The following is a 25,707-nucleotide window of genomic DNA, read 5'->3' on the forward strand; positions in this document are numbered from 1 at the left end:
ACTGCCACCTCAGGTCTTAAGCGTAACTGCAGCTTCTATGTTAAACACGTGTGGTTTGGACGTCATTTACACCCAGTTGAGACCGTTTTAGACCCAGTTCAGTCCTGATTTGATCTTGATCCAGGCCCGGTGGTACCTGGAAGGCCAAATATTGTATGGGGTGGTACATGGTGAGAAAGGTTTAAGAAGCGCTGACATATTTAAAGGGGCTAGATGCAAGTTAGCCATTTTATACTCACTACTGCCACCTCAGGTCATGCGTGTAACTGCAGCTTCTATATTCGGCTCGTGCATGACGGCGCTTCGGACCCGAATTAACACCTTTTTGAGTGACAGTGCAGGGTTTTAGAGGCAGTTGTGGTGAACAGGTCTGGGCACATTCTACACATTAGGACATTGTTGGAACATTTAGGGGAAGGAAAATACATAATTTTGACATTTTTAAACTCCGTATAGTCCCTTTAATTGTTAAAGAGGGGGTATTATGCTTTTTTCTATCACATAGCACCAGTCTATGGCACACTACAATGATGACGAAACCTTCTGTTGGTCTGTAAATGCAGTAAATTAGAATAACTGCCTTGTATAAAATTGCTCTCTCAAAATGGCTGTAGCGAATGTCTTGAAATAGGCCTCTGTCTCTTTAAGAACCTCTGACCCTTTCCGACACGCCCCCTCCACACGCTGTCTGTGGCATCAGTGGGGAGGGGGTTCTGCTGAGGAGCAGTGGTTGGTTACTCGGCTGGTGACAAAAGCTCGGGGGCGTCTCCAGGAGGTGGGGGCGTTCCTAGGAGGACTCAGGCAAACCTATCCCTAAAATGGCCGCCATCAGAGTTTTTACAGATTACTCAAAAATACGTGAATGTGCCCAGGCAACACTTCAGGCATGTTTTTAATGAGGGAATGACATAATAACATGATGTAAAGCTTGAAAAAGTCGATTTTGCATAATACCCCTTTAAAACTTTTTTTTAATATACGATGAATAATTCAAGATAAACCATAAACGTGAATGTATAATTGATCTCTCTTCCTCACTGCTTCCATTAGCATCAGTGATGACTGTCTCCTCCTGCAGAGCAAAAAGGGCAAAGCAGGGAAACTCCACCCTCACGGGGTGCACAGAGCGACTGCAAGTCTCCACAATGCTCCAGGGCCCGTCCATCAAAGGCAAAAGCTCAAAGTTTAGAAATGGACAGAACAAAAACTAAGGTGGTTAAAAATATCATACTCCCCTCAGGGTTGTCGCTGAAGATAGCTTTATTATGTGAAAACATGAAATCCCTTGGAGACAGGGTTTTAAGCTGTTTTTTTTGGAGCTGTAAAGTCCTCATAGGTTTCCAAATTATAGAGTTCCTTCTCAAGTCTCTCCCAGGGGGTCCCACCATGAGGACCGAAAAGAAGGGCTTTCCTCCCCCATTGGATATAATTCATCTGTGCACCCCTGCAGACCCCTGCCTTTACCATTAGAAACATTTACAATACGATCCCGTCTGTGAGTGCGGGATAATAGATGGAAATCAGCGTTCTACAAACCGGCATGGCGTGTTTACATGCATGAGTCTGTCATGTGTTTATTAACCTGCATTGTTGAGAATATTTTTGCAACGTCCCACTCCTTGTTCCTGGTTGTGTGAAACCATTACTCATTCTTGTAGGAAACGAGTTGTTCATTCTTCTTATGTATTTCTTCGCTAAAACTCTTACAAAATACCAGATTGTCCCTTTTTTTGTTTTTATTGCACATATAGCTTCACTCTGTTAGACGCCTCTGCTGCTGTGCTGTGTTGAATTCCCCGGAAAACAATGCGGAGAGCCAGCAGCTGAGTCAGTCCATTCAGAGGCGCACAAAGACTCAGGGTCCAGCCGCTTTCACAGGCGGCCGACACATTCCTGGAAACGGCTACGGCATTTGACACAAACAACAGAGGACTTACTGGAGAAGATGCTTTATTGTCTTTACCATTCTGATATATATATATGTATATATCCTCACAAAACACGCACTTTAACATGTTTAGACATCTTTGACTTTGACTTTTTTGTATCGAGGTTGTTCTTGAAAGCATAAAGGTTTGTTCTGTTTTTAGCTTTATCGCGATCATAACTTTATTTCATAGCAATGGCAGACCTGGCAGAGACATTCAGCAAATTGTCGGAGCCTGGACAGTGTTCCACCACATGTGCCACAGCAGCACATCATAGGAATCACAGAAATGCCTTTAGCTACAGTAGAATCTGAGCCCGTTCCTACAAATGCACACATTCTGTTAGCCGTCGAATCCCGCACCTGATTTAAATTGAACGTTCCATCCCCATACAAACGGATAGGGTAGACAGGTGTAATACTAACGTATGGGAGGAATGTTTTGTCCTTTATTTATATCATTTCTGTGGTTTCTTCATCATTAACATCTTATAAGATGAAGTTCAGTGGCCACTGGATGTGTATCCGTCCCACAAAAGGCAAAAACTGAATTTGAGTTAGCGTCTAGCTCAAAGGCCACTTTTATAGTCTCTAGTTTGTATCTAAAGTAAAATCTCAAAAGAATGATTTCTAACTAGGCTTTGACTTCAGCTAAATGTGGTTGAAAACATCTGGATCGTTCATAATTTGTGATGATTTATGCCTATTTTTAACGACTATAGGAACAACACATTGAGCAGGCTAACAGGCTCTAGAAAGTCTCCCGGACTAGCCTACTTTCTAACTGTCCGTTTGGATTGAACGCTGCTTCCCTTTTTATTTCTATGCGGCACATCAGCAGCTCGTCTCCGTGGCAATGCCGGTGCTTAGTTTTGACCGCACGGCAGTGAACATGACGTTTGAATCATTACCCCTTCTTACCCCTTGCAAAATATATCATTTCTGTTGTATAGCTGAGCACGTTTTGGTATCGCTGACTTGTTTATATAACCTGGACTGTTCCGCGGCGTGGCTTAAAATACTCTAATACTCTAATAATTCTAAACACTAAATGAATGGGAAAGTTTGCCGCTCTCGTTTTCACTCGTCCTTTATCCATCCATCCATCCATTTTCTTCCGCTTTATCCGGGGCCGGGTCGCGGGGGCAGCAGTCTCAGCAGAGATGCCCAAACTTCCCGATCCACACACACCTCCTCCAGCTGTTCTGGGGGGACCCCGAGGCGACACCAGGCCAGCTCGGAGACATAGTCCCACCACCGTGTCCTGGGCCTTCCACGAGGCCTTGTCCCACTAGGACATGCCTGGAACACCTCCCGCGGGAGGCGACCAGGAGGCATCCGAAACAGATGCCCGAGCCACCTCAGCTGGCTCCTTTCGACGTGAAGGAGCAGCGACTCTACTCCGAGCTCCTCCCGGGTAACTGAGCTCCTCACCCGATCTCGGAGGGTGCGCCCAGCCACCCTGCGAAGGAAACTCATTTCGGCCGCTTGTATTCGCGATCTTGTCCTTTCGGTCATGACCCAAATCTCATGACCATAGGTGAGGGTGGGAGCGTAGATCGATCGGTAAATCGAGAGCTTTGCCCTCCGACTCAGCTCCCTCTTCACCACGACAGACCGATACAGCGACCGCATCACTGCTGACGCCGCACCGATCCGTCTATCGATCTCACGCTCCATCCGTCCCTCACTCGTGAACAAGACCCCGAGATACTTGAACTCCTCCACATGAGGCAAGGACTCCCCACCGACCTGAAGAGGGGAAACCACCTTTTTCCGGTGGAGAACCATGGCCTCGGATTTGGAGGTGCTGATCCTCATCCCGGCCGCTACACACTCGGCTGCAAACCGCCCCAGAGCGTGCTGAAGGTCCCGGTTCGTTGAAGCCATCAGAACAACATCGTCCGCAAACAGCAGAGATGAGACTCTGAGGCTCCCAAACCGGACACCCTCCGGCCCCTGGCTGCGCCTAGAAATTCTGTCCATAAAAGTAATGAACAGAACCGGTGACAAAGGGCAGCCCTGGCGGAGACCAACACGCACCGGGAACAGGTCTGACTTACTGCCGGCAATGCGAACCAAGCTCCTGCTGCGGTCATACAGGGAACGGACAGCCCTTAGCAGAGGGCCCCGGACCCCATACTCCCGGAGCACCCCCCACAGGGCACCACGAGGGACGCGGTCGAACGCTTTCTCCAGATCCACAAAACACATGTGGACTGGTTGGGCGAACTCCCACGAACCCTCGAGTACCCGATGAAGGGTATAGAGTTGGTCCAGTGTGCCACGACCAGGACGAAAACCGCATTGTTCCTCCTGAATCCGAGGTTCAACCATCGGCCGGATCCTCCTCTCCAGCACCCCGGAATAGACCTTACCGGGGAGGCTAAGGAGGGTGATTCCTCTGTAATTGGAACACACCCTCCGATCCCCCTTTTTAAAGAGAGGGACCACCACCCCGGTCTGCCAATCCAGGGGCACTGTCCCCGACCGCCACGCGATGTTGCAGAGACGTGTCAGCCAAGACAGTCCTACAACATCCAGAGACTTAAGGTACTCAGGGCGAATCTCATCCACCCCCGGAGCCTTGCCACCAAGGAGCTTTCTCACCACCTTGGTGACTTCAGCCCCGGTGATGGGTGAGCCCACCTCCGAGTCCCCAGCCTCTGCTTCCTCATTGGAAGACGTGACGACGGGATTGAGTAGGTCCTCGAAGTACTCCTTCCACCGCCCGACGACATCCCCAGTCGAGGTCAGCAGCTCCCCACCCGCACTGTAAACAGTGTTGGTGAAGCACTGCTTCCCCCTCCTGAGGCGCCGGATGGTTTGCCAGAATCTCTTCGAGGCCGACCGATAGTCTTCCTCCATGGCCTCCCCGAACTCCTCCCAGACCCGAGTTTTAGCCTCCGCGACCGCACGAGCCGCAGCACGCTTGGCCTGCCGGTACCTCTCAGCTGCCTCAGGAGTCCCACAAGCCAACAAGGCCAGGTAGGACTCCTTCTTCAGCTTGACGGCATCCCTTACTTCCGGGCGCCACCACCGGGTTCGGGGATTGCCGCCGCGACAGGCACCAGAGACCTTACGGCCACAACTACGAGCAGCCGCATCGACAATGGAGGAGGAGAACAGAGTCCACTCTGACTCCATGTCCCCCGCCTCCCCCGGAATCTGGGAGAAGCTCTTCCGGAGGTGGGAGTTGAAGACCCCACTGACAGAGGGATCCACCAGACGTTCCCAGCAGACCCTCACAACACGCTTGGGCCTGCCAGGTCTGACCGGCTTCCTCCCCTGCCAGCGGATCCAGCTCACCACCAGGTGGTGATCGGTTGACAGCTCAGCCCCTCTCTTCACCCGAGTGTCCGAGACACGCGGCCGGAGGTCAGACGACACAACTACAAAGTCGATCATCGACCTCCTGCCTAGGGTGTCCTGGTGCCACGTGCACTTATGGACACCCTTGTGCTCGAACATGGTGTTCGTTATGGACAAACTGTGACTAGCACAGAAGTCCAATAACAGAACACCACTCGGGTTCAGATCGGGGAGGCCGTTCTTCCCAATCACCCCCTCCCAGGTCTCACTGTCGTTACCCACGTGGGCGTTGAAGTCCCCCAGCAGAACAATGGAGTCCCCAGTCGGAGCACTATCTAGTACCCCTCCCAGGGACTCCAAGAAGGCCGGGTACTCTGCACCGATGTTGGGCCCGTAGGCCGAAACAACGGTGAGAGACCTGTCCCCGACCCGAAGGCGTAGGGACGCGACCCTCTCGTCCACCGGGGTGAACTCCAACACGTGGCGGCTGAGCTGGGGGGATATGAGCAAACCCACCCCAGCCCGCCGCCTCTCCCCGCGGGCAACTCCAGAAAAATGGAGAGTCCAGCCTCTCTCCAGGAGTTGGGATCCGGAACCCAAACTGTGCGTGGAGGTGAGCCCGACTATATCTAGTCGGTATCTCTCCACCTCCCGCACAAGCTCAGGCTCCTTCCCCCCCAGCGAGGTGACGTTCCATGTCCCGAACGCCAGAAGCTGTGCATGCGGACCAGGTCGTCGAGGCACCTGCCTCTGACTGCCACCCAGTCCTCTCCGCACCCGACCCCTACGGATCCCTCTGCGGGTGGTGGGTCCACAGGAGGGCGGGCCCACGTCGTCCCTTCGGGCTGGGCCCGGCCGGGCCCCGTGGGCAGAGACCCGGCCACCAGACGCTCGCGTTCGGGCCCCAACCCCAGGTCTGGCTCCAGGGTGGGGCCCCGGCTGCGCCATGCCGGGCGACGTCACGGTCCTTGAATGTCGTACGTCCATTGGGGTCTTCTGAACTGCTCTTCGTCTGACCCGTCACCTCGGACCTGTTTGCCATGGGAGACCCTACCAGGGGCATAAAGCCCCAGACAACATAGCTCCTCGGATCATTCGGGCACTCAAACAACCCCACCACGTTAAGGTAGCAGTTCATGGGGTCGTCCTTTATATTTGTCATAATCCCACATGATTGCTCCGTAGCACAGCTGATCTCTGTTTATCATGACTCATTCCTGGATGCCGTTTGCCATTGACGCACTTTGGAAACTCCGCTCTCCCGTCACTGCTGTGTCAGACCGGCGCTCTTATCTCCAACTTTACTGTCAGACCCTGAAGGCAGCACCATAAACACGGGGAGGTTTCTGTTTGGTCAATGAGCAACCAAGTTCATGGGAAAGTCTGTATTGTTTTCCCTGTTTAGCGTTGTGTTTGGTTACAACACTGTGCTGAACGCGCTTGTTCATGCTGTGCACTTTTTGATCTTTGTAAGCTCATTACGTGCATTAGGTTTTAGACACCACTTCACCTTGGAGAATGTTTTTCATCAATGCCTAAACAAATATACCATTTTAAAACTTAAAGTTATCCATAGTTCATGTATTGTATCCATAGTTAATTTTGCCCTCATGTATAAAGATACCCTGACTAAAGGTTTTGGGTCTATGTCGTCTTCAGGCTGCAGTGGGGGAGCTCCCTCGGCCCCTGGACCCCGACATGAGACGCCTGGGCTCCACTGAGGACCGCCTCACTGCTGCCCTCTCCTGGCTGAAGACCAGCACTGACTCAGGTATACTGACAGAGGAGAGTCAATCTGTTTCTAAAAGTTAACAAATTAAGTTTACTTCTTAAAGGAGCTATACCTGACTTTTTTTAATTCATTTTGTAGGGTAAAAATATTTTTGCCCAATCAAACTATGTTGGCTTGGGTCACCTGAATTCAGGCATTACCTTCAGATTTTTGAAGCTGCTACAGCCAGTATGTAACGTGATTTAAAATGTTCAATCTCTCTTCCAGGATGTGAGGCCAGCCCAGTGTCCAGCCTCTCGTGCGGGTCAGATCGGCAGGACAGTATGACCAGTGTGTCCAGTAAGGACAGCAACCCCTTCTCCCCTCTGAGCCCCCCCACGCTCCACGACCTGCCCCCCTACAACCACGGCCGCTCCATCTCCATCTCGGTGGTGCCCTGCTCGGACATGGCCCCGCGACCGTCGGTGTCCTCTACAGGAGAGGAGGGAGAGGTGCGGCATGGTGTCCAAATCTTATTTGAAATAGGGCTGCACAATTCTGGAAAAAGAAAACAAAACACTCTTCATTGCAAATTTAATGAGTTTAGATGTGCAGTTTATATTCAACATAAGATTTAGTTGGCATGCACTAAAAACGTTCCTCTGGATGTTTAAACTACAAGGTCAGCAGGTTTTAGACATGAGGAATCCTAATAGAGCTCCACAGTCCCACCCACTTCCGGTCACGTGTCGGACCCGACACAAAAAATCCCATGTATTATTAGCATTGACTTTTCTAAAAAAGTCACTATTAAGAGTTTAGCATCACGGCGCCGACTAATCAGCTATGTGCTAACTCACGGACATGAAACATACAGGGTAAAATTTAAGATTTATCAAAAACGTTATAAACTGCAAAATTATTAAAGTAATTTTGGCGTATTTTCAAGTATTGTTTGTTTCTTTCTTGTTTAAAAACCCGCACAAGTGTCGGTAGTTAGCACATAGCTGATTAGCCAGCGCCGTGATGCTAAACTCTTAATAATTGATAGTTGTTTTTTTTATGTTGGACCCGACACGTGACCGGGAGTGGGTGGGACTGTTGCGCTCTATGGAGACTGTTTTTAGTTGCTTTCAGACATTATCATATCTCAATAATTCTGTGGACTTATTGAAATGCAACAGAAAATTGTAACAGTAAAATAGATTAGCATATCAAGACTTAAAATTTTATACTTTGAGTAAAAATGGCACCAATAACAGAGAAAGTTCATATTACTGAAACCCAGTAAGGAAAATATTTGAATTTGTTACTCTGGTTACAACAAGTGGATAGTGGAAGTGGATTTTTTAAAGATACAAATTGTAATTTTGATTTGATTGCAATTAATCTTGCAACATTAATCATCCATATTATCTTAAATGACCTAATCACAATTAAAGTACAACTTGTATAACAGTTTGATTTTAATGCCCCACCCAATGGCCGCTGGTTGCACTGCTTTTTGACCCCGACGCCATTGCTGCAGTACCTCCATATTTGGGCGGCAAAACAACTTCAAAAACAACAACAAACTTCTCCATTAGACAGTTACAGTTAAAGAAACCAGGCTGGTTTGCATATGAAACATTTTAGAAATCTCGTATACTAATGAAGGATAGACTCTGATTGACAGGCCGTTAGCATTAGAGCTAACAGCACGGGCACGGTTACGACCGAACTACACGCCCCGTGAGGGCCGAGTCTACAGTGAAGATCCCGCCCTTATGCCATTTTTAGGAACAGGGAGGAGGAGCAGGGTAGGAGGAGTCTGTAAATCTGCAATAGATTCTCTTTCGAACGTGGTCATTATGGTTGACGGGGAGGAGTGAGGAGACAGAGTCTATAATTTATTATGTCTATGGTTGTCTATGGTTCAAATATCTCAATACACAGCCATTCCATGAAAAACTGGTACCTCTTTAATTTAATATGGATCGTAATCTATCTGATTCATCTTATCTTAAAAAAAAGAATGAAATGAAAAAGAAAAGGTTTTTATTTCTGTCAATTTCCCCCCACGTCTAGCTCCCAGATCCCTTCATCCCGGAGTCGGACCCTCAGTCTCCGCCTGTGCCCCAGACGCAGAGGAGCCGAGCGGGGAAGGTCTCCCACACTCCCCCCACGTCCCGGAAACTCCTCCAGCTCCTCCCAAACCTGCAGAGTCTGACCCGCAGCAAGAGCCACGAGTCCCAGCTGGCCAACCGCATCGAGGAGCCACCCAACAACAAGTGAGTGCAAGTACAAGGCCACCACAAAAATACTGAATACACTGAACACATTTTAAATTCATGAGATGTGAGCAGTAATATTAGCTCTCAGTCGTCCAGGCGCATTCCAAAGAGCTCCTGTAGGTCCTATTTCTGTCCCTCTTTGACGCCTCGGTAAACCTGTTTCTGAATCGACTGAAGGTTTCAATTACAGTCGCCTCATAATAAGCAAAAACAAAAAGTTGACTGTCTTGAGGAAATGACTGCGGCTTTTTTTGAGATTTACTGAATTCAATAAAGCGTTCACGCAATATTTCTAAATCTCGACAATCTTCGTTTTCAGAGGCTGTAAGAAGAACAGACCAGTGGCCGCTCTACAGTTGAATGGTGTTGGGACGGTCCCAGACGACAGCAGCCTGCGCACCCCCCTGTCCGCCCGCACCCCCGGACCGTACTACGACAGTGAGTTCGACCTAGTTTGGACAGTCAGGAAGTGAAGCCACTGGGTGTTTAGTATCAGCTGTTTTAGATCAGTATTCTCCAACAGTGTAAGATAGTGATAAAGATGTGCTGGACATTACTCCTGCAAAGAGAGTAATACACGCTCTTTAAAAAGCCACTACAGACCGTTCTCACTAACTACTGTGTGACTGAAAACGAGTTTCTGCGATCCCCGTGGAACGCTTATGGTTGGCTAAAGAACAAATGAAAAAGTGCAGCGCTCACATTTCTACACTGTGCCCTTGAGTTCGATGTGTTCGATGTTTTCACAGGTTCGTCCAAACTCAGAGGATCCCCACAGGCCTTAAGGGGGGACTTGGGGCTCACTGTCACCCACAGGTAAGCACAATACACGAGGGGCCCGCTTTATTAAGCCTTAAGACATCAGGAAAATATAAACTGGTGCAAAAAGCAGTTAAAATGTGTAGACAGTCATGTGTCCAAAGTTTATAAACCAAATGCTATTTGACATTTACTGTTAAGTGTTAAAGGGGGGGTATTATGCAAAATCGACTTTTTCAAGCTTTACATCATGTTATTATGTCATTCCCTCATTAAAAACATGCCTGAAGTGTTGCCTTGGCACATTCACGTATTTTTGAGTAATCTGTAGAAACTCTGATGGCGGCCATTTTAGGGATAGGTTTGCCTGAGTCCTCCTAGGAACGCCCCCACCTCCTGGAGACGCCTCCGAGCTTTCGTCACCAGCCGAGTAACCAACCACTGCTCCTCAGCAGAACCCCCTCCCCACTGATGCCACAGACAGCGTGTGGAGGGGGCGTGTCGGAAAGGGTCAGAGGTTCTTAAAGAGACAGAGGCCTATTTCAAGACATTCACTACAGCCATTTTGAGAGAGACATTTTATACAAGGCAGTTATTCTAATTTACTGCATTTACAGACCAACAGAAGGTTTGGTCATCATTGTAGTGTGATATAGACTGGTGCTATGTGATTGAAAAAAGCATAATACCCCCTCTTTAAGACTGAAAAGTACATTAACACAAAAAGTAGCAAAGTGCAACTGGAAAACAAAGGAGTGTGTGATAAAAATGCCTCTAAACACAAGTATTGAAAGTATTACGATACTTGCTAAAGTATCGATACTTGGTATTGCAGCACAAAGTATTGCCATCCAAGTCCGATCCGATATTTTGTCCCAGCCCTACTAGAAACGCACAGCACATAAGACACTTGCACCACTAATAATGTAAACATAAAACAGGATGTGCTAAATTTAGGTAGTACTAGTTTCTGGTTTAGTAAATCAGGCCCTATATGTCAATTTTCAAGTAACATTTAACGTTTAATGTTACGTTAGCTCATTTTGGAAACAGCCAAGATTCCAGATGTAGAATGTTTGGACATGTTTAGAGCAGAAGTCCTGAAGGAGGATTAAATACAAGATCAATTGTCACTATATTCTGTTATGTATTTAATTTAATTGGCTCATATAGTCAGCAGTTTAAACACATGACAAACCTGAATGCGTTTCCCCCACGTTGATGCCCCTGCTCCGGTCCACATTCCTGGTTAATCTCTGCTGTCGCTCGGACAGTGTCGGCCGCTTCATTTTCTCTGGGAACGCTGTGTTGAAAAAGCCCGGAATTCAAAGAATCCAAAGCATTGTGTTGTTTGTGTCTGGTACGTGCTCAGCTGTAAATCTGCCTAAACGTGCGATGAAAAAACCAGCATGTTCCGCCCTCTCGTTTAGGTTTTCCACCAAGTCGTGGTTCTCGCAGACGTGCCAAGTGTGCCGCAAAAGTGTCATGTTCGGAGTCAAGTGCAAACACTGCAAGTACGTAACAAAATCAACACAAACTCTTCTGGGGTTCAGTTCATCTGCAGTTTTGAATCTTATTTTGGCATTTAGTTGAAGCAGATTCCCTTGTCCGATGCAGATGAATTCATTTTCTTTGTCTGGGCCTGGGAGTGGCACAGTGCTCTGTTTAACCACTGGTTGATCAACTTTTTGACCTCTGTCTGTGTCTTTTTCAGGTTAAAGTGCCACAACAAATGCACCAAAGACGCTCCCACGTGTCGGATATCATTTCTCACATGTAAGCACGGACTTCGAAAAATCCTTGCATGTATTGACTTATTGACTTCCTGTACTTACTCGCGTGCTTCTGGTGTGTGCCTTCAGTGCCACAGATGCGGAGGGCGGAGTCAGTGCCATCGGACATCAACAACAGAATCGACCGCGCTGTGGATCTCCCCATTCAGTTCCGCACTTTACCCAAAGCGGTCGTCAAAAGGGTCAGGGTCGTTCTACTTTTCTGCTTAGCTTTTATGATCACGATTCTCGTAGGGAAGGTTTTTAAAATAGTCAAGATTCCTCAGTTCCTTCTGGATCTTCCTTTGCTAATTTAATCATTGTAACACTGGGTTAAAACCATCCAATGTAAGGTTGATTAATGAAATCTGCAGAAGAGTCTTTTAGCCCCCACTGAGGCCTGCACCACAGTTTGAAACCGGCCTCATGAACACATTTTGAGCCAATAACGTGGTTCCCTCATGTCTCCGCTGTCAGGAAGCCCAGCCCGTGTCCTCTCACCTGGACTCCAGCAGCAACGCGTCGTCCGCCACCTCCTCCGCTCCCTCCTCGCCGAACTATCAGCAGAGCAGCCCCAGCGTGACCGCCACGCCGCCCCCCAACGCATCACCGGCTCAGGGGCCCAGGGACCAGCGCTTCCATTTCCCAGGTCTGTGAACGCAGCGCGGCCGACACTCGCTCTATTCGGGGGGAGCACGGCATGAACGAACAAACCCTGGCCACCGTTTTTACACACTGAGATGTTCTTGCCTGTGCTTAGACGAGTTGATGCGTAACTATCTGGTCTTTGTGCACGTGCTCAGCCACGCACAACAGCCAAAGATGTTGTTAGCATTTGGCCTCTCCCAGCATATTCCTATGGCTCCAAACGGGGTGATGTTAGAAGCGACCACGCTCTTCCACGGGCACAAAGACCAGACAGGTACGCATCAACTCGTCTAAGCTCAGGTAAGAACATATCAGTATGGGAAAACGATGGCCTGTTCCTATTCCAGACACGGCAGGTCAGATATCAACTTTATATGGACTAAAAGATGCACTGGATCTCACTGGTACTTTTCTGGTTCAATAATAGAAAACCATAAAATAGAATAGGTTATAACAGTAAAAGAATAGTAAATAAACTCATCCATCCATCCATCTTCTTCCACTTTTCCGTTGCCGGGTCGTGGGGGCTGTTGGAGTTGCCCAAATCACATTGCACCAGCCCCTTATGGCGCTTCCTGCAGGTGAAGGACGGCCTCACGATTCAAACCAGGCCTGTTGGTCTCTCATAAAGGGCTTCTGAACCGCTCTTTGTCTGACCCGTCACCTGGGACCTGTTTTCCATGGGAGACCCTACCAGGGGCACGAAGCCCCCGACAATATAGCCCCCAGGATCATTCAGACACTCAAACCCCTCCACCACGTTAAGGTGGCGGTTCCAGAAGGGGGAATAAGTAAACCAAATATATATATTTTTTAAATCATGTAATATTGTTCCCTACATACCTAGAGAAGTGTTTTACTCCATTCACGCAGTTTTTTGAGTAATCCTGACAAATCCTGTTTTGGTTGTTTCTTCTTCTACAGCTGAAACACTCCCATCTATTTCTCCTTGATGTAGTTTGTCATAAATGTAGCCTTTTAACCTTTTAAATCCCATAATCCATTCCACCGGTTCTGGGCAGTTCTGTGCTGAAAGTATTTTCACTGTGGCCTCGCTGATTTTCCAGCATGCTGATAGTAAAAAACTGAAGGCTTGCATTCATTTATCATTCTCACTGATGCCTCAATTAAGGAAGAAATGTCCTCTTTAAGTAGGAAATGTATAAATGTAAAAAAAAAAAAATAACACCTCTTTATCTTTCTGTCCAATAGATCTTACTGATTCAGCCTCAGCTCAACACTCCACCAGCTATAATTCTGGGTAAGAGGCCCTGTGCTGACTTTATTCCATTTTTGTTTTACTAACATGCATTAACCTATGTGTTTTTGAGCTACTTCTGGGTTTATGATCACAAAAAATAGTCAATAATAAGCTGCATATGCCATTCAGCAAGCTTTTTCCTCCCCACAAATGTCTGAAAATACAAAATGCTAAACAGAGACAAATCTATATTGCAATATATGGAACTTAAATTTGTTTTGTCTTTTAGAATTGGTCAAGTGAGCGCTGGTGAAGCACAGCCTGAAGCTCCTGGACAGGTCAGTGGGGTTTTGACGTCATTACAGTTGGGCACATGGTGGAGGAGGAGATGGTTGAAGCTGTGGTTTCTCACCAGCAGGGGGAGGCAGAGGAGGACCCGGAGGCCGAGCCTGGACCGTCAGCCTCCGATCGGGGCGGTCCGGAGCCGACCGAGGACTATGACGAGGACGGGCTGGACGAGCTGCCCCCCTCCTGTCTGAGAGAGGGTCGATACGGAGGGAACATCCACAGAAAGGCCAGTCAGACCAGCGTGTACCTGCAGGAGTGGAACATCCCCTACGAGCAGCTGCAGCTGGAGGAGCTCATAGGGCAGGTATGAACATTCAGAAATGTGTATATTCAAAGATGTGTACAACCAATAGGAAAGATGATTTGTAGCTAACATTTAATTCCATATTTACTCTGATCCTGTTTCTATTTCTTATTTTGCACTGTCTGTTTGCATTAAAAACAGGTATACCTAAAAGTGTGCTCTCCGGTCTATATTGGAGTAAAAGCTTAAAGGAGTCCTCTTTGTGGCCAGGGCCGGTGGGGAAAGGTGCACAGGGGCCGGTGGCACGGAGAGGTGGCCATCCGTCTGCTGGAGGTGGACGGGAACAACCAGGAGCATCTGAAGCTGTTCAAGAAGGAGGTGATGAACTACAGGCAGACCAGGCACGAGAACGTCATCCTGTTCATGGGGGCGTGCATGGCCCCGCCCCACCTCGCCATCATCACCAGGTAAATCACAGTCACATCCAGAAGTGATGCAACTGTGTAAAGACATAGGGATTTTTCTGACTAGTGCAATTAGATTAGTAGTAATTAGTGGATGTAGACAGGTATATGAAATGCTAAACTAATACTGGAAGAATCCCATTTTTGAGGCTAATCCAGTGTTTCTCAATCAAGGGTGCAGGGTGCCCAAAAAAGCATAAACATTTGTACACTTTAAGATCAAAGTGGTTGCATTTTTGGGGGGGCAGGAGAGAAAACAGTAACACAAATACCATGCACACATCCACACACACACATACACACACACACACACACACACACATTCACAGGTGCACATCCATACCCATACCAACATAAAATAATTCCAAAAGTAGTAAACAATCAGAACTAACAATGACAGAAAAAAAATAAAAATAAAAATAAAAATAATAATAAATCCATCAAGACAAAAAAAGGTAGCCAAGGAATAAATCCATTAATATACATAATAGATAATATAGATAAAGGTTGACAAAAAAAAAAGATCGTATAAATAAATAAAGTAATAATAACCAAAAAAGAATTAAAAAACAAACAAACAATTATTTTACCTTTTAAAATCTCCATTGGTTTATTATTGCTGCAAATCCCAAAATGCATAGCGGTATGACATCACGATCCTGAACTATTAGCCCCTGCTTTAGCTCAGATAATGACATCACATTCTAGAACGTGAACGTAACCGATGGTTACACTGTCAGAATCGGTAACTTTGCCATCCGACATTCCATTGATGACATCATAGACGCACATGTCAGAGTTTTGTGTTAGCGCTTCCAGAAACTTTGTCATTCTGCATCGTCACGTCGAGCTGATCGCACACAAAATGGTACTGAGCAAATCTTTCAAAATGAAATCCTGGGATGAGTATACGGAGGAGGACAATGTCCGTGTCTATGACCCGGCATTTGACCTGGAGGCAATACTCTACCCCCCAACACCAACAGGGGGTGTAGATGAGGAGGAGACCCGGCTGGCGTCTCCGAATCATGCCCCGGTCCAGACCATACCATCGTCTGAGGCCCCCACTATACCAGAGGGCGCTGAGGAGGAGGAGGAGACCCGGCTGGCGTCTCCAAATCCTGCCCCAGTCAAGACTACACCATCGTCTGAGGCCCCCACTATACCAGAGGGCGCTGAGGAGGAGGAGGAGACCCGGCTGGCGTCTCCAAATCCTGCCCCAGTCAAGACTACACCATCGTCTGAGGCCCCCACTACACCAGGGGGCGCTGAGGAGGAGGAGGAGACCCGGCTGGCGTCTCCAAATCCTGCCTCAAACCAGACTACACCATCGTCTGAGGCCCCCACTACACCAGGGGGCGCTGAGGAGGAGGAGGAGACCCGGCTGGCGTCTCCAAATCCAGCCTCAAACCAGACTACACCATCGTCTGAGGCCCCCATTACACCAGGGGGCGCTGAGGAGGAGGAGGAGACCCGGCTGGCGTCTCCAAATCCGGCCTCAAACCAGACTACACCATCGTCTGAGGCCCCCATTACACCAGGGGGCGCTGAGGAGGAGGAGGAGACCCGGCTGGCGTCTCCAAATCCGGCCTCAAACCAGACTACACCATCGTCTGAGGCCCCCATTACACCAGGGGGCGCTGAGGAGGAGGAGGAGACCCGGCTGGCGTCTCCAAATCCTGCCTCAAACCAGACTACACCATCATCTGAGGCCCCCATTACACCAGGGGGCGCTGAGGAGGAGGAGGAGACCCGGCTGGCGTCTCCAAATCCTGCCCCAGTCGAGACTACACCATCGTCTGAGGCCCCCATTACACCAGGGGGCGCTGAGGAGGAGGAGGAGACCCGGCTGGCGTCTCCAAATCCTGCCCCAGTCGAGACTACACCATCGTCTGAGGCCCCCACTACACCAGGGGGCGCTGAGGAGGAGGAGGAGACCCGGCTGGCGTCTCCAAATCCTGCCTCAAACCAGACTACACCATCGTCTGAGGCCCCCATTACACCAGGGGGCGCTGAGGAGGAGGAGGAGACCCGGCTGGCGTCTCCAAATCCTGCCTCAAACCAGACTACACCATCGTCTGAGGCCCCCATTACACCAGGGGGCGCTGAGGAGGAGGAGGAGACCCGGCTGGCGTCTCCAAATCCGGCCTCAAACCAGACGACACCATTGTCTGTGCGACAGATACAAGAGCTTCAGGAGGAGCTTCAGCGGGTGAGGTCAGATCTAGACAAAGAAGTCCTCAAAAATAAAGCACTTGAACAAGCTCTAAACAAGCAGAAAAGAATGACCGAGAACAAATCCCTCCAGCTGGAACAGGCTACGACCCTTCTCCAAAAGAAAGAGAACTATATATACAAGCAGGTAATGTCTAGCAAGGAGCTAGCAGACAAACTAGAAATGCAGATCAAAAAGAACGAGACTCTCGACAAAAGTCTGAAAGCTCAGGAAAAACGTTCCAAAGACCAGTCCGCCCAGCTGAAGCAGGCAAACGAATTGCTCCAGACAAAAGAAAAGTACATTGAGAAGAAAGTTCGGGAAAATGAGGAGCTGAGAGCAGAGGTTAAAAACCAAGAGAAGGAACAAAAGGCCAAACAAAAGCAGCTCGACGACGCAAACACTCTAATCGCTAAATTGAGGGCATGGATTAAGAACCAAATTTCAGGCGACAAAAGACCGACACCCCATCTCAACGGACAGGGCTCAAAGACCGTTAACCAAGAGACCTGTCGCTCGAATCCACCAGCCAACACCACCACCACCAGAAAGAGCATGGGGAGAGTTCAAGCAGAAGAAACCGCCCGTAAAATCCATGAAACTGACAGTGAGAAAGTCTTTACAAAGACTGCTCTGGACACACCTGTGAACTCGGACAAAAACTCAAACAGAAAAGTTGAGGTGCCAAAGTCGAAGCCACTCAACAGATGGCACCGACGCTAAACCAACTCCAGCCAACACCTTTTCTTTTCTTTCTTTCTTTTTTTTCCATATATATTTATTGGATTTTCGTTAATGTAAGGCATAAAAAAAAATCAAAATCAAAACAAAAAACAGAACAGAACATTCTGGCTCAATTCAAAGACAAGTGGAAAGCTCAGAGTCAGTCAGAATCACGCAATCACAATGCCATATGAGTTCATATTATGCCTCTGTGAAGTATAGATGATGCGCCCATACCAATAAAAGGGTCTCACATAGGACAAGACACTGACCAAAGCTCGAGCTATTGCCTCTGACTCCGCTCACCCATCTGAACTCTATACAATATACAGATATAGTTCCGCTGGCTAAAAATCTGAAATAATAATTGCCACAGAATTGGACTGAGCTGTTCTGTAATGCTTTTTCTGTTTAATTTTTCTATGTATTTTTTTTTCTACTGGGAATGTTTGTATTGTCCCTAGTCTTGTGTTTTTGTGTGTGTGTGTGTGTGTGTGCATCTGTGAGCTAAAGATGAATTTCTCTATTCTATTCTAATCTATTCTATTTTGTCTCGACAGTGCACTTTGCTGGTTAGATAATCCTTGTGCAGAATGTAAGCATCCTGTGAAGTTGCCTCTCATACTTCCCCGTGATAGTGACATCTGTTACTCCGAGCAACATGATCTATGGATTGCACTCTCTAGTAGCAGAAATTGAGAATATTTTACTGAATTCACATTTTACAATATGCCAAACATACTGTACTGTTCAGCAGGACCAGTGGTAATGAGTAAGACTAGCCACTTCGGTTTTACATTTTAGGCATAGCGGAGAAAGGTCTGAATTAAATGTCTGACGTTGGGAAGGGGAGATAAGCACACGATGCAAGATTTTGAGTTGTAAAACTTTTGCCTGATTACAGACATTTAAAGTTAGCATTTTTCCATGCAAGCACCCAGTCAGTCAACACCTTTTCAGAAATAAAAATAAAGCCTTTTATGAAAAAAAAAAGGGGGGAAAAAGCACAAATTGTCACATGTTTAAATTAATAGTTTTATTGAGTTGCTATATGTTACAAGAAAGGGGATTTTTGATGGTGCTTCACAGCAAGAAAGTCTTGGGTTTGATCTCGGGTGGGACCTTTTTGTGTAGAGTTTGCATGTTCTCCCTATGTCATAGTAGGTTTAGTGCAAATGTGGAACAATGGGTGGAAATTATCCGGCGTGGCGTGTTTACATGCATGAGTCCCATAAACGTGCACTGTCCTGGCCAAAATAAACAAACAAACAGATCAATAAATTAATGAGAAAACAAACATTCTAACTTTGACTTGTTTTCTGTGATTCAAAATTAAATAAACCAGGCAAGGAATTAGATGCCTGATGTTAATACTGTATATTATCACCCTGAGAAAAAACAACTACTTTAAAATATATGTTATATATAAGTGGGACCACTTGGAGTTGATTCATTTTGATGCTGATAATCTGACTTCACTTTCTATAGAATTGGCAGCATTCTCGAGGTAGTAGGGGGTACTAAAAAAGGTAAAAAAGCTTGGGACGGCACTACAGGGTTATCAGGCTTTGGAATATTAAGACCCCCTGGAGACAGGTTATGTAGTACTGTATTTAAAGTGATAGTCTGTAAGTTTAAATTCAAATTTAATATACTGCGTGATTTGCCGCCTGGGCCTGCCTTTTGACGTAACATAAGTAAAATGGCATAATTATATATTTTCTAAAGTCCCTCCCTTTGCTGATAAAGTAATCAGTATCTCCGGTGCCATCACTTTGACCAATGAGACGAGCTTTCCTGTGAACAGGCCTGTTAGGTCCAATTAGAGGGGAGGGGGCGGGACTTCATTGTTTACTTTTGCAATCAGTCTGTCTCTCTCCCGCTTCTCTATGGTCCTTATGGTGGGGAGCAGACATTGCTGTAATACCACCCCCTGGTGGCCAGCGTTGACTCCAACAGACAATTGGGAGCATTGATTCTAATGGGACTGGCTCAAAAGAGTTTTTCTTTTTCTAAAAATGGCTATGACCCATGTGACAACGCTGGGGTAGGTGAAATATTTTTAACCACACTGGTTTTTGTTCATCAGCCCGGAAATTGGAAACATTTTCAGTGGCTTTTGCCCTTTAAAGGAACAGGCTGCGTAGGAGGAGACAGAGCGGTCAGTAAGTTTCACAACCGACTCAGTAACCTTTAAAATGAATGAGGCTGAATGGGACCCGCCCATCTTTATTATATTATATCTGTGGTCTCTTTCCTCAGTTTTTATTCTCACAGACTATCACACCGATGTTTGACTTCTGAGCAGAAGGATTCTATAATCAATTAGCATATTCAACTCCCATGGTTCACTTAGTCATTAGGATTTGTTGAATTATTTTACCTTTTCTGGTTCTGCTACAATCTGCAGGCCATCATCAGAAACCTTGAAAGTTACACTAGTAACAAGTAGACACACTGAACGTTACTAAACTTCTGCTTATAAACTGTAGACATCTGCATGAGACAATGTGAAGAATGTTGTCTCTGTGTACGTTTTCACTCACTTAAAGGTATTTCCTGATGAGGACAATAAATGATCTCCCTGCCTCGCTATTGAACCCTGTGGTTTACTTGCAGCTTCTGTCGGGGCGTGACTCTGTACTCTGTGGTGAGAGAAAGAGCCTCTCTGCTGGACAACAACAAAACCCGGCAGATCGCACAAGACATCGTCAATGTGAGGATTCGCTCATTTGATCCAGACAAATGTGTCAGAAGTCGTTAATAATATTTCTAACTTTTATCCCCCCCAGGGCATGAGCTACCTTCACGCTAAAGGCATCATCCACAAAGACCTCAAATCCAAAAATATTTTCTACGACACGAACAAAGTGGTGATCACAGACTTCGGCCTGTTCGGGATGTCCGGGGTGGTGCAGGAGGGCAGGTAAAGCACCCGTCTGTGGGTTTAGAAAGGTCACACTTCAAAACCTCACTTTTTATCCATGCTCTCATGTTCCTGTCACTTTTTTTTTTTTTGCACATTTGAGTCATTTCACAGATTGTGTCAGCACTCAAACTGTCTACACTCAAAACGTCAACCACTTTGAATGCTACTTGCTATTGTTTTAGCTTCTTTTAGACTGATCCTTTCATCTATACTACAGGGTTTTGGCGGGAAGTCATTAAGTGATTTGTGCCTGAAGAGTCATTAAAAGCATTAATGGGATTCAAGGAGGAAGACAATAGCCTTGCTTGAATGTGTTTTTTTTTTTTTTCACTGTATAAGCTTATGAAAAGTAGTCTGTTGTATCAAATGTTCTTCCTTAAAAGCCCAGTTTCTTCTCATTCCTCTATCAGGGTTAGAAAACGTAAAGAGGGGGTATTATGCTTTTTTCAATCACATAGCACCAGTCTATATCACACTACAATGATGCCGAAACCTTCTGTTGGTCTGTAAATGCAGTATAAAATTGCTCTCTCAAAATGGCTGTAGTGAATGTCTTGAAATAGGCCTCTGTCTCTTTAAGAACCTCTGACCCTTTCCGACACGCCCCCTCCACACGCTGTCTGTGGCATCAGTGGGGAGGGGGTTCTGCTGAGGAGCAGTGGTTGGTCACTCAGCTGGTGACGAAAGCTCGGAGGCGTCTCCAGGAGGTGGGGGCGTTCCTAGGAGGACTCAGGCAAACCTATCCCTAAAATGGCCGCCATCAGAGTTTTTACAGATTACTCAGAAATACGTGAATGTGCCAAGGCAACACTTCAGGCATGTTTTTAATGAGGGAATGACATAAAAACATGATGTAAAGCTTGAAAAAGTTGATTTTTCATCTTTCATCTTTTACCTTTTACTAAAACGTATCTTCCTTAAAAGCATAATTTCTCCTCATTCCTCTATCAGGGTTAGAAAACATAACAATAAATGCATAGATTTGTTGCTTTGGGCTTTTGGCATTGGAATGGGATTACATTATGTTCTCAAAGTGCTTTACATTAATGAACCACTCACCCATTCATTTTCACACACTATTCCTAAACCAGTGTCTCCCCAAACATCTGAGCCACTGTCGACTCAGAATATGAGGCTAAATTAAAATGCTGCTTAACCTTGTTTTAAATGACCTCATATCTACCTCAGCCTCATAAACTCGCCAGTTCAGAAACGGATTATGAATATTAAACACTGTGATATGTTGTATTTTTCTTTTAGGAGGAAGAGTGTGCTGCGGATACCTCATGGCTGGATCTTTTACTTGGCGTCTGAGATCGTGAGGAAGATGAACCCAGAGGAGGGTGAAGACCAGCTGCCTTTTTCTAAAGCTGCAGATGTTTATGCTTTTGGGTAAAAATATTCCTATCATACTCGTATCATCAGCCTATCCTTACTTCTGACAGAGGTGGGAGTAAGTCACTATATGCAAGTCTCGAGTCAAGTCCAAGTCGTGAAGGTCCAGGTCCCAAGCAAGTCCAAGTCATTTGGTCATGGGGTCAAGTCGAGTCATAGCTTTTGTCAAAGTCAAGTCAAGTCTTTCTTTAGTCACCTCAAGTCATGAAAATGTGTTCAATATACTGAAAATATTAAGTGCTTTCTCATGATTTTGATAATTTAGGCAAAAATCTAACTTTTAAAAATGTAATGGATTTGGATTTAAAGTCTAATTAATATTTAAGTCGCCATAAAATTTAAAATGCATATATTTTAAACGCTCGAGTATGAACAAAATTACTGGGACAGCATTTTAAGGAGGGGGCCCGGGGGGACTACTTAAGAAAATGGAAACAGAGTCTTATAAACACGAGTTGCTTTCCCCTGCAGCATGAAAGATAAATATAAAATAATATTTTTTATTTCTGGCAGTTTTTCTGTCAGTGGTTCCCCTGTAACGCCCCAGCCCCTGTATACTCGGATTCGCCCCTGCTCAAAGTAGATTCCTTGCAGCCTTCAGTCCCGCTGTCACTGGACTCTGTGTGCCTGCGGTAACTTTCGTGAGAACGCCTTTAAACTCCAAAAAACCCTCAAGACTTCTGTTATTAATCCAGCTCTTAATGCTCTTTAATGTATTGATCAGACGTGCACCGAAAAAAGCAAGTCGCTAATTACCATATAGATGCACTACTTTTATGCAATGAATCCTGATATTTGAACAATTACCCTCAAATAAATAATAGCTATAAAGTCACAGAAAGTCACGGAGAGTCATTGGCCTCAAGTCCAAGTTAAGTCTTTCTAGAGTTTTGGTCAAGTAAGTCTCAAGTCCCAAAAATTGCAACTCCCACCTCTGCTTACTGACCCTTTATTTTAGGCCTGGAGTCGTCTTACTTAACTTTAGGTTGTCATTTAGATCCGGTTTGTGCTGTATTTATATATTTACTTTACTTAAAAGACTGCCAAAAGACTGCCAGACTAAAAAAAGTGTTCCTACTGTCCTCTCTCTTGTGTTCAGTACGATCTGGTATGAGCTCCAGACCGGTCTGTGGCCCCTGGAGCAGCAGCCGACGGAGGCCCGGCTGTGGCTGTTCGGCTCTGGGGAGGGAATCCGACGAGAGCTGGGGCAGGCGCATCTGGGCAAGGAGGTCACGGTGAGAACACTGGCACTTTACCCCTGTGAGCTTTACTATCAAGAAAAGACTGCACAGGTTTCTGGGGCCCGTTATTTGAAACTTAATCATCAGGATTTCTTGGATTATTCCCATATCTGATCCGAAAGTGGGCATATCAAAACAGATTGAAATCCATATTTGTAAATCCAATTCTGCCTTAAATCCATATTTTGTGCATTTCAAAACTTTACTCACAAATCTGGATCCCTTTGGTCTGAGACTGATCCAGCTCGAACATTTTTGACTCAATTTCAGGGGCGGGACTGGCCATATGTCCATTCTGGAAGAGCACAGAAGGGCCACTGGCTCGAGGGCCACCAGTCCTGCCTCAACCGAGCTTTACCCAAATCTAAAAGCTAAAAGAAAAGCATCAGCATAGCCAGAAAAAGAGAATGAAAACATGAGAAAAACACAAAATCACTTTTGTAGGTCTTAGCTTTCAAATGAGGCGTTACATTGTTGCTCTCCAGTCGTGAAGCTTTTAGATTTGGGTAAAGCCCAGTATAAAAAAACATGAATCTAAAAGGAATTCCGCGGAGTATGGTGTGCCACAAGGTTCAATTTTGGGACCATTATTATTTATTATTTATATTAATGATTTTGCTTCTGTTTCTACGATCGCCTTTCCTGTTCTTTTTGTAGATTATTCAAATAAAAATAATAATAATAAAAAGCCGAACTGGGGAAAATGCACTCGTTAATGTTAAGGCGGGTGGTAAAAGGTTAAAATATGTATTTGTGGAAGTCACAATTATGCTAATTTGGGCCAGGCTGGTCAGAGTCCAGGACTGTTTTTCAGTCCCAGTCCGCCCCTGCTCAATTTAGACATTTAGCACACATCTATATCCTGTGTCCTATGTCCTATACATACAAATAGTCATGATGATCAGCACCTATACTGGATTGTACATTTTGAAATAGTAGGCCCATTATACTGTCATGGGAATACAATATAATGCACCGATTTAGACAATTACAACTGTGCTAGTGATCAAAAAATAATCGCTGATCTTACAATAACTATAGTGGCAAAAGAAAAGTATCCCGGTTCACCGTTGCCCCAGCTTTAAGATGTTCGTCCTGACTTTGACCCCTCTCTGTAGGAGATCCTGTCGGCCTGCTGGTCCTTCGAAGCAGACGACCGCCCCTCTTTCACTCAGCTCAGCGACATGTTGGAGAAACTGCCCAAACTGAACCGGCGACTCTCCCACCCCGGACACTTCTGGAAGGCACAAGAGTATGTGACGTAGAGTTTTATGGGTTACTTCCATTAAAAAAAAAAAAAAAACAACAACCCTTACGCTCAAGTTTTTATAAGGGAGGACATGCGAGAGAAGCATGGGACTCAATGGACTCCAAAATGTTGTAAATATGAATATTTCTGACCATTGTCCTGCTGAGGGAACACCTTTTTAATGTGAGGCATCTTTTTTAGGTTTTAGAAGTGAACATATGTCAGCCATAACATTATGACCACCCCGTCTTTGAGGGTTAACACTGGACTGTGATTGGTCAGCACAGCCATTGATCATCAAACAGGTGACAAACAAACACACTCTAGCATTCAAAACCCAAAACAATTGCTTTATTTTGTTTGCATTTTGTTTTACGGTTGAAACATTACTCGTCAGGTTTCGCTCGTTGTAACTAAACAATAAACTTAATACTCAAAGTCTGAATCTCGGGGGTCACTTGTCATAATGTTATGGCTGACATTACCACAACTTCATTGGCATTAAAGCTGCTTCCTCTTCATTTGAAGCTGTTTTTCATCCATGTTTCCTGCACATTTCTCTGAAACGTCTCTCTCTTCTCTCTCTGTTTTTGGGGTCTGTGCTGACGTTACCTCTGCCACTTCCCTCCCTCCTCCTCCTCCTCCTCCTCCTCCTCCTCCTCCTCCTCCTCCTCCTCCTCTCTGTCCTGGGACTTCCTACTTCCTGGTGTACTCCCTGCGTCACTTCCTGGTTTTGTCTCTGACCGAAGGCTGTGGGATCATCACCTGTGCTGCCAGGGCTTGCACATGAACTGTCCCTTCATCTACAAATACAGCTGAGAGGAGACACTGGCCGAGAACTTTACATGTTGCTGCTGGAATGTGAATTTGTAAATCGCAATTCTTAGATGGATAAAGGGCAAATATTAGTAAAACCCTTAATTAAAACACTTGCCCTTGTGTCCTAGTGGCACGTCTGGTTTTACCAAGAACTATCGGACCGGATTGATAGAATTGCACCTTTCTCTGTTTGAATCACAGTTGGATAACCCAGTTGGTCGTGTAATAAAATACCATTTTGGATCTGGTTTGCATTAGCCCGTAGACTCCACAAACTCCTCCCTGAAGGCCGTGCACCGGAGAGGCTGTGCGGGAGTTTTACTGTGTGATTTTGAACTTTTACTGCTCCGATTTCTTCGAGTCCTTGAAATGCCCTCAGCTTGTCACTGTGTCACGTCATTTATGTTTCCAACACACGGAACACACCACAAAAAGTAGAAAATAAATGTATATAGATTTTAAAGATAGGATCAAAGT

General features: G+C 46.1%; 1 protein-coding gene across 1 annotated transcript in view; it reads left to right on the forward strand.

Moving 5' to 3' along the window:
- LOC306965230 (kinase suppressor of Ras 1-like) overlaps positions 1-25,466 on the forward strand; it is a 29,602-nt gene extending 4,136 nt beyond the window's left edge. Inside the window, exons 2-20 of the mRNA XM_079559493.1 lie at positions 6,899-7,010; positions 7,239-7,462; positions 9,018-9,220; positions 9,543-9,661; positions 9,973-10,039; positions 11,413-11,496; positions 11,697-11,758; positions 11,845-11,957; positions 12,232-12,403; positions 13,615-13,663; positions 13,893-13,941; positions 14,019-14,255; positions 14,466-14,662; positions 20,217-20,313; positions 20,390-20,523; positions 21,787-21,918; positions 23,021-23,156; positions 24,281-24,414; positions 25,161-25,466. Coding sequence (XP_079415619.1) covers positions 6,899-7,010; positions 7,239-7,462; positions 9,018-9,220; positions 9,543-9,661; positions 9,973-10,039; positions 11,413-11,496; positions 11,697-11,758; positions 11,845-11,957; positions 12,232-12,403; positions 13,615-13,663; positions 13,893-13,941; positions 14,019-14,255; positions 14,466-14,662; positions 20,217-20,313; positions 20,390-20,523; positions 21,787-21,918; positions 23,021-23,156; positions 24,281-24,414; positions 25,161-25,230 — 2,391 coding nt within the window. The 3' untranslated portion in view covers positions 25,231-25,466. The remainder of the gene's footprint in view (positions 1-6,898; positions 7,011-7,238; positions 7,463-9,017; positions 9,221-9,542; positions 9,662-9,972; positions 10,040-11,412; positions 11,497-11,696; positions 11,759-11,844; positions 11,958-12,231; positions 12,404-13,614; positions 13,664-13,892; positions 13,942-14,018; positions 14,256-14,465; positions 14,663-20,216; positions 20,314-20,389; positions 20,524-21,786; positions 21,919-23,020; positions 23,157-24,280; positions 24,415-25,160) is intronic.
- The last annotated feature ends 241 nt before the right edge of the window (positions 25,467-25,707 follow it).

This window comes from Gobius niger (assembly GCF_951799975.1).
Source record: "Gobius niger genome assembly, chromosome: 1".
Lineage (NCBI taxonomy): Eukaryota > Metazoa > Chordata > Actinopteri > Gobiiformes > Gobiidae > Gobius > Gobius niger.